Source organism: Rhinoderma darwinii, chromosome 1 (genome assembly GCF_050947455.1).
Source record: "Rhinoderma darwinii isolate aRhiDar2 chromosome 1, aRhiDar2.hap1, whole genome shotgun sequence".
In the NCBI taxonomy this organism is placed as follows: domain Eukaryota; kingdom Metazoa; phylum Chordata; class Amphibia; order Anura; family Rhinodermatidae; genus Rhinoderma; species Rhinoderma darwinii.
The window spans coordinates 260,456,119-260,468,734 of NC_134687.1; the positions used below are offsets into that span (position 1 = coordinate 260,456,119).

The 12,616-nt window shown below is 43.5% G+C and overlaps 2 protein-coding genes across 2 annotated transcripts in view; one reads left to right on the plus strand and one right to left on the minus strand.

The window, feature by feature from the left end:
- The window catches only part of UBXN6 (UBX domain protein 6), a 72,332-nt gene extending 59,959 nt beyond the window's left edge, over positions 1-12,373 (minus strand). Inside the window, exons 1-2 of the mRNA XM_075863729.1 lie at positions 12,152-12,373; positions 3,840-3,994 (exon numbers count right to left, since the gene is read on the minus strand). Coding sequence (XP_075719844.1) covers positions 3,840-3,994; positions 12,152-12,234 — 238 coding nt within the window. The 5' untranslated portion in view covers positions 12,235-12,373. The remainder of the gene's footprint in view (positions 1-3,839; positions 3,995-12,151) is intronic.
- Positions 12,340-12,616, plus strand: part of HDGFL2 (HDGF like 2) — a 114,253-nt gene continuing 113,976 nt past the window's right edge. Inside the window, exon 1 of the mRNA XM_075863724.1 lies at positions 12,340-12,571. Coding sequence (XP_075719839.1) covers positions 12,500-12,571 — 72 coding nt within the window. The 5' untranslated portion in view covers positions 12,340-12,499. The remainder of the gene's footprint in view (positions 12,572-12,616) is intronic.

Here is a 12,616-nt window from a genome sequence, read left to right on the forward strand (position 1 = left end):
ATCTAAGTGGTTAAACGGGCAGAATCGAAGTGATCTTTGATTCTGTCTGTTGCAGTGGGGTGTCGGCTGTAACATACATACTTCTCCTTGGCGGCTGTCATGTACAGTTGCGTGACATTTTACCAAGGGGTTAATATAGTGCCTTAATATTCCACAGCCCTTTACAATATGGCTTAATTTAAAACAAAAAATATTTGTATTAGAGGCTCTGTCACCAGTTTATAAGTGCCCTATCTCCTACCTAATCTTATAGGCGCTGTAATGTAGATAACAGTGGTTTTTATTTTGAAAAACGATTATTTTTGAGCAAATTATGAACAATTTTAGATTTATGCTTGCGAATTACTTCTTAATGACCAACGGGGCGTTTTTAACTTTGTTGTAAAGAGACTTGGCGTTGTAAAGAGAAGTGTATGACGCGGACCAATCCGCGTCATACACTTCTCTTCATTCATGCCCAGCTGGTTTCACTGCGCAGCGTGATCTCGCGAGACTTACTCCCACAGGTTCTTCATCGGAGCCATGGAAGACTGAACAGACATCGCCTCCAGCCGCTGCAGATTCTGATAAACGTTCTGGCACAGCTGGAGGCGATGTCAGTTGACTCTTCCATCGCTCTGGTGAAGGACCTGCGGGAGGAAGTCCCGCCACAGCGTGATCTCGCGAGTGTGCAGTGAAACAAGGTGGGCATGAACGAAGAGAAGTGTATGACGCTGATTGGTCACTGATTGGTCAGCGTCATACACTTCTCTTTACTATGCCCACTTGGTAAAAAGTTTAAAAACGCCCAGTTGGTTATTAAGAACTAAGTAGCATAAATCTAAAATGGTTCATAACTTGCTCAAAAATGATCTTTTTCAAAATAAAAACCACTGTTATCTACTTTACAGCGCCGATCAGATTAGGTAGGAGATAGGGCACTTATAAACTGGTGTGAGCCTCAATTCAGACAATTAGGGCTATGTGTGCCTTATTGAAAAATTGACACAGAGCAGTGTATGAATGCAGGGACAGAGATCATGCATGATGTATATAATTTAAAAAGATCGCAATCTACACGTACAAACTTGTGGCTGCACACGCGAACCGCTAGGTTTTTACCTCTCTGTATGGTAACTCCGCAGATATATATTTTTTTTTTTACCTCATAGCAACTTTCTAGAGGAGTAGGAACCTGTCACAGCAAACATGAAGTCCCATCTGTGTGCAGCATATTATAGAGCTGAACAGATTGATATATAGTTTTATGGAAAAAGATTCAGTATAACATGACATTTATTGATTTCAATTCCTGCTTACTGCGGGCTAAAGAGTTCAGGGGCGGTCTCACTTAATGCATCAACACTATGTGTTTTGCCATCGTAATTCATGAGCACTTCTCGCTGGATTGTGGCGTTCCTTTTGGATTGCCTTTCCACGGCGAGTCATGCTTTACCATTTTACTGTGCTGGCGCTGTGTCAAGTAATGACACTATATGCTTTGCCATCGTAATGTAGTAGCGCTCCTTGTGAGATAATGACACTCCCTTTGGATTGCCTTTTTGCAATGGGTCATGTTTCATCGTTCCACTGTGTCAGCGCTCCTGCGCACACGATTTTGGCACTCTATTTTGGATTATCCCTTGGTAGCGATCTATCGGGTCTGCACCCCTCATTTACAATTCTAGTAGTCTCATTTGATGAGCTCTCTCTTTGCTGTCGCACAGCGTCCGCTTCGGTGCTATGTCAGCCATGTATGTTTGGCCGTCTTTGGCTCCCCCCTGTTACGAAGGATGTGGTATGCATTGATCCCTTTGGCCGTGTGGTTACTAGGGAGCCGGCAATGTGGATGGGCGTCAGTTTAGACGTTGTAAGTTCCAATTGGTTTGGCTCGGTACTGCTCGAAGCTTGGGATGTGGGGCCTGGGGTGTATAAGACTTCAGTGTTTCCCCGGCGCGTACTAGGACCAATATCAGTTGTCTCGTGCGCGCCGAAAATAAATGAACAGCGTAATGCATGCTGACCGGCAATTTGTTAATATAAACCGAATAATCAGACAAATCATACCCCTGAGGACGCTCCCCTATGTGGTGCAGAAACTCGTTGGGAAGTGTGTCTGTTATATCTGTGGCAATCAGATTTACTTAAATATTTGCCAGCACACGTGGCAAAACAATGCTATAAATTATATCTGACATGTCAGGCACTTTTGAATAGGTATATGCTATATGTCTATACTACGCAGGCTATCGTGTGCAATCTGGATCTGTTTGCCAACGCCTGTACCTAGATCTTTTGGCACTTTATGCCCTACTATTTTTAATGATAAATTTTGACAATTAAAACTTATTTTAAACGTTTACACAGGCAGAATAATTGTATCTTAATAAAGAGAAACATATACCTACTACACTGCTAATTTGGAATTTTTTCATTTTGGAGTAGATGCGACTTTTTGATCACTTTTTATCACATTTTTTAAAAAATTTTTACGGCTTTCACCGTGCGGGTTAAATAATGTAATAGATTTATAGTCGGGGTCGTTACGGACGTGGCGATACCAAATATGTGTAACTTTTTTACTTTATTTTGTTTTTTTAATAGTAAAGCATTTTGTAAGGGGAAAAGCTGGGTCTTTAATTTTTTTTCACATTTTTTTTAAAATTAACTTTATGAAACTTTTTTTTCACTTTTTTACTAGTCCCACTAGGGGACCTTAATATGCGATTCTCCGATCGCTATTATAATACACTGCAATACTTTTGTATTGCAGTGTATTACTGCCTGTCCGTTTAAAACGGACAGGCATCCGCTAGGTCATGCCTCCGGCATGATCTAGCAGGCATTCACTCCAGGCAGACCTGGGGGCCTTTATTAGACCCCTCGCTGCCATTGGAGACACAGACACTCGGCGATCGTATCGCCGGGTGTCGGTGGGAGAGAGAGGGAGCTCCCTCCCTCTCTCCAAAACCACTCAGATGCGGTGCACGCTATTGCGCACCGCATCTGAGGGGTTAAACGGGTGAGATCGATACTAATATCGATCTCACACGGCAGAGCAGGGACGCTCCCAGCCCTCAGCTGCCTCTAGCAGCTGAGAGCAGGGAGATTTGACGGCTCCCTGCTGTTTACTTTATCCTGATGCAGTGCCGTAAAAAGGCATATGTATCAGAATAAAGCCTGTTAGTGGCCGCCGTGAAAAGGCGTATTGGCGGTCACTAACGGGTTAAGTAATACAATTTGTTATGATAACAATTCACTACAATCTCGTATCATCCAGTAGAAAAACGTATACATTTTTTAACATGGTAGTCTATAAGCGACAAATGGCAACTATCAGAGGCATCCGCTACAACCATCTAGTAAAATAGTATATGTTAAACGTATATTTTTTTAACATAGAAGTCTATGGCCGACGGGGGCATCCGTTGGAGGTATACGTTTTTGTTTTTTAAAAGAAAACTTTAAAATCTCGGGATATGTTTCATTTAGTTAAAGCGTAACTAAACTTTCAAAAACTTTTGGAGATGCCAGAGTGACACTTCAGAAGTTTTGGTCGGTGGGGGTCCAAGAACGGAGACCCCCACCGTCGATAAAACGAAGCGGTCGGGTGCTGTGCCGCTTTGTTTCTAATCGGCTTTCCTCGGAAAAGCTGAACAAATTGTCTACAGGCTAAATAAAAAGTCTATGAGCCCGTACACCACTTGCTCGGCTTTCCAAGGAAAGCCGATAAGAAACAAAGTGGCGCAGCACCCGACCGCTGTCAAACTTTTTGTTAGTTTTTAAGTTACCCTTTAAGGGAGAGATGTACATTTATCCATGACACAACTATACTCGTCATATTAAACGCAATGTCTTACCTGGAGTATGAACAGCGTCCTTGTGCAGGGTTTTACCCTTTCCTTGCTTTGAATCAAACCTTGCTATTGCTGCAGAAGCAGCAGCTATCTGAGCATCTCCTGCTGGTGCCTTCCGTGGTGCAGGATGTTCTTTAACAAAGTTGTCAGGTATCTCTCTAGAAAAAAAAAAGAAGAGAATTTAAAAGTAGAAAGAAAACAAAAAATAATGTAAATAATTAATTCTGCAAATTGTGTAGGTTGAGCCAAAGAAAACTATGTTGTACCCTACATGTAATATAATATTTAAAAATGTGAAGCATAATTTAATAACTTTTTTTGAGCAACTATTAAACTAAGAAATACAATGCTACTTAGGGGTACAAATATATATTTAAAAAAAATAATACAAACATATATAAAACTAATATCAACCCATATATACGCAAGCATTGGAGGTGACATTTAAGGTCTGGAAGTCTTTAGTCCTTTCATATTTAGGGTATCCAAATTTACTTAAAATGACTGAATTCCCCAGGCTGCTCTTTCATAAGATGAGAAACGCATCATTTATTTATACCGAACATTCATCTGGGGAGGGAAGAGGCCAAGGATAGCATACAAATTGCTACAACAAACTAAAACCAATGAAGGGATACATTGTCCCAATATAAAACGGTATAATCTGGCATCCCTCCTCTGGATAATTCTATAGGATAAATGACACGTCACACTTCACAGAAACGAAATTAGAGCAGCACTTCCTTCCCTTCTATGCATTGCCTACCATGCTACATCTACCGCATGCTCAGCTGCCAGAAGAGGTGAAGGATAATTCCCTCCTATACTCTTCATGGAGAGGTTGGACCAAAATCTGATATAGCCTAAGGCTGGGTTCACACGACCATGTTACGTCCGTAATGGACGGAACATATTTCGGCCGCAAGTCCCGGACCGAACACACTGCAGGGAGCCGGGCTCCTAGCATCATAGTTATGTACGACGCTAGGAGTCCCTGCCTCGCTGTCGGACAACTGTCCCGTACTGTAATCATGTTTTCAGTACGGGACAGTAGTTCCACGGAGAGGCAGGGACTCCTTGCGTCGTACATAACTATGATGCTAGGAACCCAGCTCCCTGCAGTGTGTTCGGTCCGGGACTTGCGGCCGAAATACGTTCCGTCCTTTACGGACCGAACATGCTCGTGTGAACCCAGCCTAAAGGTCTCACTTTTTGTATCCCCCCTACTTAACCCTACTCAAAAATCCTGATTTTTAGGATGGTAGCTCGCATACGACTTTCGGTACGTGGTACAAGGCTGGTATAAAAAAAACTACATATGAACTACTTCACACGCAAGAATAAAAAAAAAAAGAAAGAAAGGATGTACACGAGACCTGAACTCATCCAGAAATATCCAGATGCTCCCTTCCCGCTCTTTATGTATCTCCAGGCTAAAAGCTACATTTCTACTCTGCTGCCTAAACTAACTGATAGAGACTGGAATCCTGCTATACGTGTGGGATTCACTAAACCCACAGGTGTTACGGGGGCGATATCGCAAAATTATCAATTCATACACACGCTATTAGATTATGCTAATTCAGAGGTTTGAATTATTAAATGAGTGTCAGACAATCCAGATCTCACTTTTTAGATAATACTCGGTACGCTATTTACCATCCGCCAGATATTTGGAGAGGAGATTGAAAGGGTTTTATAGAGCGTATCTCACTGCCTTGCGAGGCTATTTAATGGGAGTATCCCACTCCCCCGACTGTTTCAAACGCAAATTTACATCACTACCCGTGGGCCTGCCCCATGATACAGCAGTTTTGGGTAAGGGTACGGAACTTCACCAGTACTAACCTAACTAATTTTGTTCCCCAAAGGTATGGAGAGCATGGCTGGCTTTAAGGGTATGCTCACACGGAGGAATCTGCCGCAAATTTATGCCTTTCATTTCAATGGGAGTCAGACGCTTCTTTTTTCCGCTAACTGATTTTTTTCAGCTAGCTGGAAAAAGCAGCACCGTGCTCAATCTTCGGGAGGATTCTGCCCCGAACCTCCCGTTGAAGTCAATGGGAAGGAGGAATCTTCCTGCAGACGATAAAAATAGTTCCGCGAAGGATTTTGCCACGGGACCCACCACACAAAATCCACCGTGTGAACAGGGCATAAAGGGGTTTTCGCATCTTGGACATTTATGGCATATCCACAGGATATGCCGTAAATGTCAGATAGATGCGGGTTCCACCGCTGCGACCCGCACCTATCTCTAGAACCGAGCCTCCTAGACCCTGTTCTACCTTTCTCGGCTCCCACTGCCTCCCAGTCACTTCCCGATTACATGTTTTAGTTACGAAAACAGTGTAGCTCGCTGAGCCACGCTGTTACCGTAACTCCCATAGAAGTGAATGGCAGTTATGGAAGAAGCGTAGCAGGCTACGTCCTGACGTTTTGCAGCCCTGGGATGACATTTCATCCCATATGACCGCTGCAGATGTGATGAAACGTCATCCGAGAAGGCCGGCCTGGACGAAGAAGCACAGAATTCTGGGTAAGTATAAGATTTATTTATTTTTGCGGCGGAATCGCTGCTTTTCTGCTGCAAAAAAAACGCAACACCTGCTATTTGTTGCGGGTTTTACCTCCCCATTGATTTCAATTGGGAAAACCCACAACAAATAAGCAGCGATTATGCAAATACATTTGACATGCTGCAGATTAAAAAAAACGCACCGCATGCATATCAACAGAATTTAAATCATATCAGTAATAGTTAGCCTTGTTTCTCTACCTTGCTATTGTTCTGCACTTATTAAACGGTTTATCCAGGGACCAAAAATTGCATTGCAATAATATATTTATGAGTAAAGAAGTCACTTACTAATATACTTTAATTTAAAATTCTGTACTAAATGGTGCAGTTCAAACCTCGTGAATTGTTCCCGGAAGTGCTGGAGCTTTTCTAACAATGATGATGCTCCGACACGGCCCCACATGACTGAAGGCTGGCTTCATGTGCCGTTCTTGAACATGACCGTTCTTGAACATGAGCAGAGCATCAGCTAGCACTTTGCTCGGTACTCCAGCACTGCTCCCTTTGGTCAATTCAGGGGTTTCCTATCGCTGGAGTTCCCGAGCAGAGAATCAGCTGACTCCAGCACTTCTGCCCACGTCATAGTCACTGTCCATATATGGACAATGACGTCGGCAGCAGTACTGGAGTCCCCGAGCTTATACTCTGCTTGGGAACTCCAGCGATAGGAAAACCCTGAAGTCACTGACCATATATGGACAGTTACGTCAGGAGCAGGGCTGGAGTCGCCGGGCAGAGCATCAGCTGATACTTTGCTTGGAGGCTCCAGTACTGCTGCCGACGTGATTGTCCATATATGAATCACATAAACACAAAAGTTTGAACAGCACATTCCAACAAAATGTGTATACAGGTGCAAGAACGCCTGTGACTGCAAATTTATACAGCACACAAGAAAATGGCGACAGCACACTGCGAACACTAATGCCACCTAAGCCACTAAATATAAATAAATATGCATTACTGCTAAATCTACTTACAATGGGGAGGTTCTTAGCGCACATTTTGATCAAATTGTGTGAGCCCACCTGCGACGACAAGTCAACCTCTATGAGGTGGGAACCTACGCTGCAAATACACCCAGAACTAGGACTAAACCTACATATTCTTGGGGATGGTAGCATTAAACTAATCACCCAGGGCAGAATGGGAGGAGTGCAAGATCACAAAATGGACGCAGTCACTAACCCCACATATATGAATCACATAAACAACACAAAAGTTTGAACAGCACATTCCAACAAAATGAAACAAATATATGGACAGTGACCGTGACATAGGCAGAAGTGCTGAAGTCCCCAGGCAGAGCATCAGCGGATGCTCTGCTCGGGAACTCCAGCGACAGGAAACCCCTGAATTGACCAAATATGGACGTGAGCAGTGCTGGAGTACCGAGCAAAGTGTAAGATGATGCTCTGCTCGGGACTCAAGCAATAGACAATGTGACGGTCCCTTGCGGTCATATTCACGAACATCACATGAAGCAAGCCCTCAGTCACGTGGGGCCGTGTCGGAGCGTCATCATTATTAGAAAAGCTCCAGCACTTCCGAGACCAATTCATGAGGTTTGAACTGCACCATTTAGTAAATAATTTTATATTAAAGTATATTAGTAACCGTTTCACATAAATATATTATTGCAATGCAATTTTTGTTCCCCGGATAACCCAGGGAATGTGTCACGAAAAATTATTTTTTTATATAATATTGCTTTTAGTTTGATATTAAAATACATTTTATTTATTTGTGTTTTTGTGTTGTACTTTTTACTTTATTCTTACTTTTTCTTCTCTATGGGGGCTGCCATTTTTCTTCATCTCTGTATGTGTCGATTAACGACACATACAGAGATGGAATACAGCACATACATCCCCATAGAGAATGTGAACGGGAGCCGTTCCATTCACTATAGTGTACGCCGTCTGTGTGGGAACGGTGCATGCGCAGCTCCCACACAGTTCAAAAGGAAGGTCTTTGGTAGAGCGACATCCGCCGCCATTTTCATGTGGACCAAAAGCCGCGACAGGACAGTAAGATGACGACTTCCGGTCGCGGCTTCCGAACATATGTTCAAGGCAGCAAAGACGCAAGGTATAGGAGCGGAGGCGGCAGCAGGAGCAGGTAAGTTATGTTTGTGTCTGTGATGTGTGTATTATGTTTGTGTATGTTCGTGTTATACTGTCTGATTACCACTGTATCTAATCCTCCTACACTGTGCATTCGCTCAGAAAATGACGGCACACAGTGTAGGAGGTTTGAAGATTCAACCCCTCCTTCTCCTGGCACTAGCCAGGATAAGGGAGGGGGGATTGTGTGAGGACACTAGAGCGAGTGTGTCTACCCCAAATTTGCAGCTTTACCACATGCCAATGCTGCAATTTTGGGAATTGCTCTCTCTAGTGACCAGCGCATGGAAATGTTATAAATTAGAATCTAATTTATAATATTTCCTGACTTGTGAAAAAATGAAAACAATGTGTAATCACTTATATACTACCTGTTTAACTGAAAAAAAATATATATATATTTCTAGCGACACATTCCCTGTAAGTATCTTGGTGTTGGATGGGCAGGGTGGTAGAAATTAAAAACTTCACTGGGCTCCCTGTCTGTTGCAGCCTGCAGTGGCTTCCACCCACATTGTAGGGAGTGGTTGGATGCAGAACTCCAGCAGGTAATTATCCAAGGTTGTAACCTTTCAGCTCCTCACCTTACAGTAGAGGTGTAAGGGGATGTTCACACAGGGCAGTTACGCTGCTTAAAAGCACACAGCGTATCCGCCCTTGTCACCGAAGGGAATTCCTGCCGAAAAACCGCACCAAATTGTGGTGCAGTTTTTCAGCCGGAATGTCCGCTGCATAAAACTGCACGTAAAAACAAAAAAGTTTCATACTTAGAGTAGCCATGGCAATGCGTCCCTCTGCCGTCCTGCAGCCTGGCCTCCTAGGTTGACGTTTCATTCCACGTGACCGCTGCAGCCTGTGATTGGCTGCAGCCGTAACATGGGATGAATGGTCATCCCAGGATGCCGGCCTGGACGAAGAGGCACAGAATTCTGGGCAAATATACGATTTTTTCTCAAAATTGCAATTTTTGAATCGCAGCTTTTCCGCCTCAAAAATCACAACATCTGCTATTCGTTCAGGGTTTTACCTCCCATTGAATTAAATGGGGGAAATCCGCAACAAAAAAGCAGCGATTACACAAATACAATTGAGATGCTGCAGATTAAAAAACGCACCGCAGGTGAATCTGAGGGTTTTTTCCACTTATCATTTATGCGGCGTGTGAATGAGATTTGTTCAAACCTCATCCACTCTGCTGCTACTTTATTATGCTGCGGATTTTCCGTACTGAAATCCGTTGCGGACAATCCGCAGTATTTACGCTACGTGTGAACCTGGCCTAGAGCTTCCATTAGCCTTATGCATGTGTGTCTGCAGATCTGGACAGCTGAAGATAAGCCGTGCACTATCTTCTTTATGTTTTATGGGTCTGCGGCTGCTAGCGAAAGAAACGCTACACTCTGGAGGTTTACCTATGCAAGTGTGAGTCTCAATGGAGGAATAAAGGGGAGTTAACATTTCTACAGTCATGTAAAGTTCTTACATTTCTTAACAAATGTGGACATATCAATATATGATTTAACTAGTATATAAAAATAAAAAGGTAAGATAGCATTGCATCGTATGTCATACACAAGTCCGACTCACGGGTCCTGAATAGACTCATTATGTAGATTTACATTCTTCTCTTTGTTATTGCGCCTTCCGCCCAAACTGGCGATGTTACTGCAAACTGTTCTACTTGTATCTTATGAGAACACTAGTTCTGTTTTATCAGTTTAATCCCTGTAAAACCAATAAAACGTTTTTTTGTTTTTTTAAAAAAATGGGGTAGGATGGCGGAAAAAAATGTAACCGAGTAAAATGCTAAAAAAAACAACATTTCAGACATACTCCCTGGGGTCACCTTTAGTTTCCTGTAGATTTTTTTTGTTCTTTTTAAGTTGTAGAGATCAAGGTTTTATGGGTCACAAAAGCCATTTAAAGGGAGCAGATAATGATGCCCGCTTTTGCTCTCCTAACTTCTGGCATTCGTTTATGTGTGGCTTAGTAGAACAGAGTGTGAATTCATGATGTCAGGAGCTCCTGTGACAAGTCCGCACTAAATCTTTGATAAACCATTTTCCCAACATGTTTAGCTGTTAAAGGGGCTCCCTTCTCTGGACAATCCATGCATGGTGCTAGGGTCCTTTGACAAAAAAAAAAAGGGGTTTTCCCACTACCAGACAACTGATGACCTATCCACCGTTAAGCTCCGGCGTCCTGCGGACAGCGGATGTTATTGCACATTATGCGATGTACGGAGCCGGAAGCAGTTGACTCCGTACATCGCATAGCGGCCATGCTGCCGAACTGCAGCTCTGCTGCTATTCCGTGACCGGAGCATTCTGCTTCCGCCATGGACATATGGTGCCTGGAGGCAGCCTGAGCAGTTGATCGGTGTGGGATCCAGGTGTCGGACCCCCACAGATCACATACTGATGATCTATCAGGTGGATAGGTCATTAGTTGTCCGGTAGGGAATAACCCCTTTAATAATTACACAGTGCTTATTCAAATCAATGGGTTGTTTGTGTAAAGCAGGTCAAGACAAGTTCTCCAGTGCGAGACACTCTTGACTCTGGCCAAAACATAATGATTCTGAACATGGGATCCCCCTTAACTCCTTCCCGACCGCCCACTGTCTTTTGACGTCAGGCGGTGCGGGTGCTTAGTCTACAGAGACGTCTTTTGGCATCGCTGTAGATCAGGCTGATGAGCACTCGTGTGAGCGCTCGTCCTCTGAGCAGGAGCTGTAACTAACAGCTCGTGATCTTATAGCAGCCTCCTGAACACAGCTGGGGTCGGAAAACATTCGGACCCCAGCTGTTTAACCCTTTGATTACCGCGGTCCGTGACCGCGGCATGATCAAAGGGAATTCCCCTCTTTGATCACATCACCGGGATTCCAGTGATGCTAAACACCGGGGAATCACTCTGCAGTCAGCCCTGGGGACCTACAAAGGACCCCAGTGCTGTCTGTTCCGTGTGCCTGCTGTTTGGGTACGCTATATGCTGCCCGATTAGCAGCCTGTGTCATAGTGACACAGTGTAATGTATTAGCATACAGAAGTATGCTAATACATTACAAGTAAAAAATAAAGTTATGCCTTGATGAGATTAAAAAAATAAAATAAGTAACAAAACAAATAAATAAATAAAAAAAGTCCCAAAAAGAGACTTTATTTTGCATTAAATAAATTTGATTGCCCCTACACTAAATAAAAACAAAAAACCTACACATATTAGGTATCTACACGACTGTAATAACCTGAAGAATTAATCTAATGGGTTATTTAGCGTGAAACGTGAACGGGATAAAAAAAAAAAATAACTATTCCGAGAAAACATTTTTTTTACCCCCAAACTGTGGGGAAAAAAATACTATTTCTCTCGCATAAAACAAGGCCTCATACAGCCATGTCAGTGAAAAAATAAAAAAGTTATGGCTGCTGAAAGGCAGAGAGGCAAAAACAGAAAAATTGAGCTGGTCATTGAGGTATTTTCAGGCCCGGTCATTAAGGAGTTAATTAACTCATAACTCTCTAATATAGGGTATGAAAATGGGTAAACAACTTTTAATTACCCCAAGCAGCAGGATCCTTTCAAGCCCATCATACTCACTATACCTGGCCTCGTCGTTTAGTTTGCGTCCCGGCCCTGCCCCTTTGAATTTGATCTCAGCTTTAAAGCCTTCAAATAGTTTCTTCATGATTTCCTATGAAATTGATTCCAATAACAAGCTCTAGTAGTAAAGACGAACAGCTGATCCTCTCACAAGTCACCGCCGGAAGCAGGCAGGAGATGACAGCTCTACCCGGAAGTGATCCCGTCGCGACCCCATCATTCACCTCTGTACTGCCTGTGCAGGCGAATGGCAGTTGTGGTACCAATCAGAGGAGGAGAGGCGTTATTTCCGGCGACGAGGGCTACCCGTTTGAGAGTGGAAAGAGGAGGCTGCCACCTGCCACCGAATCATGCCAGATCCGTTTAAGCCGGGGGACCTTGTGTTCGCCAAGATGAAGGGATACCCGCACTGGCCGGCCCGGGTTAGAGCGAGTCTACTTTCTGGGCATGCATCGGTGGGATGGGGG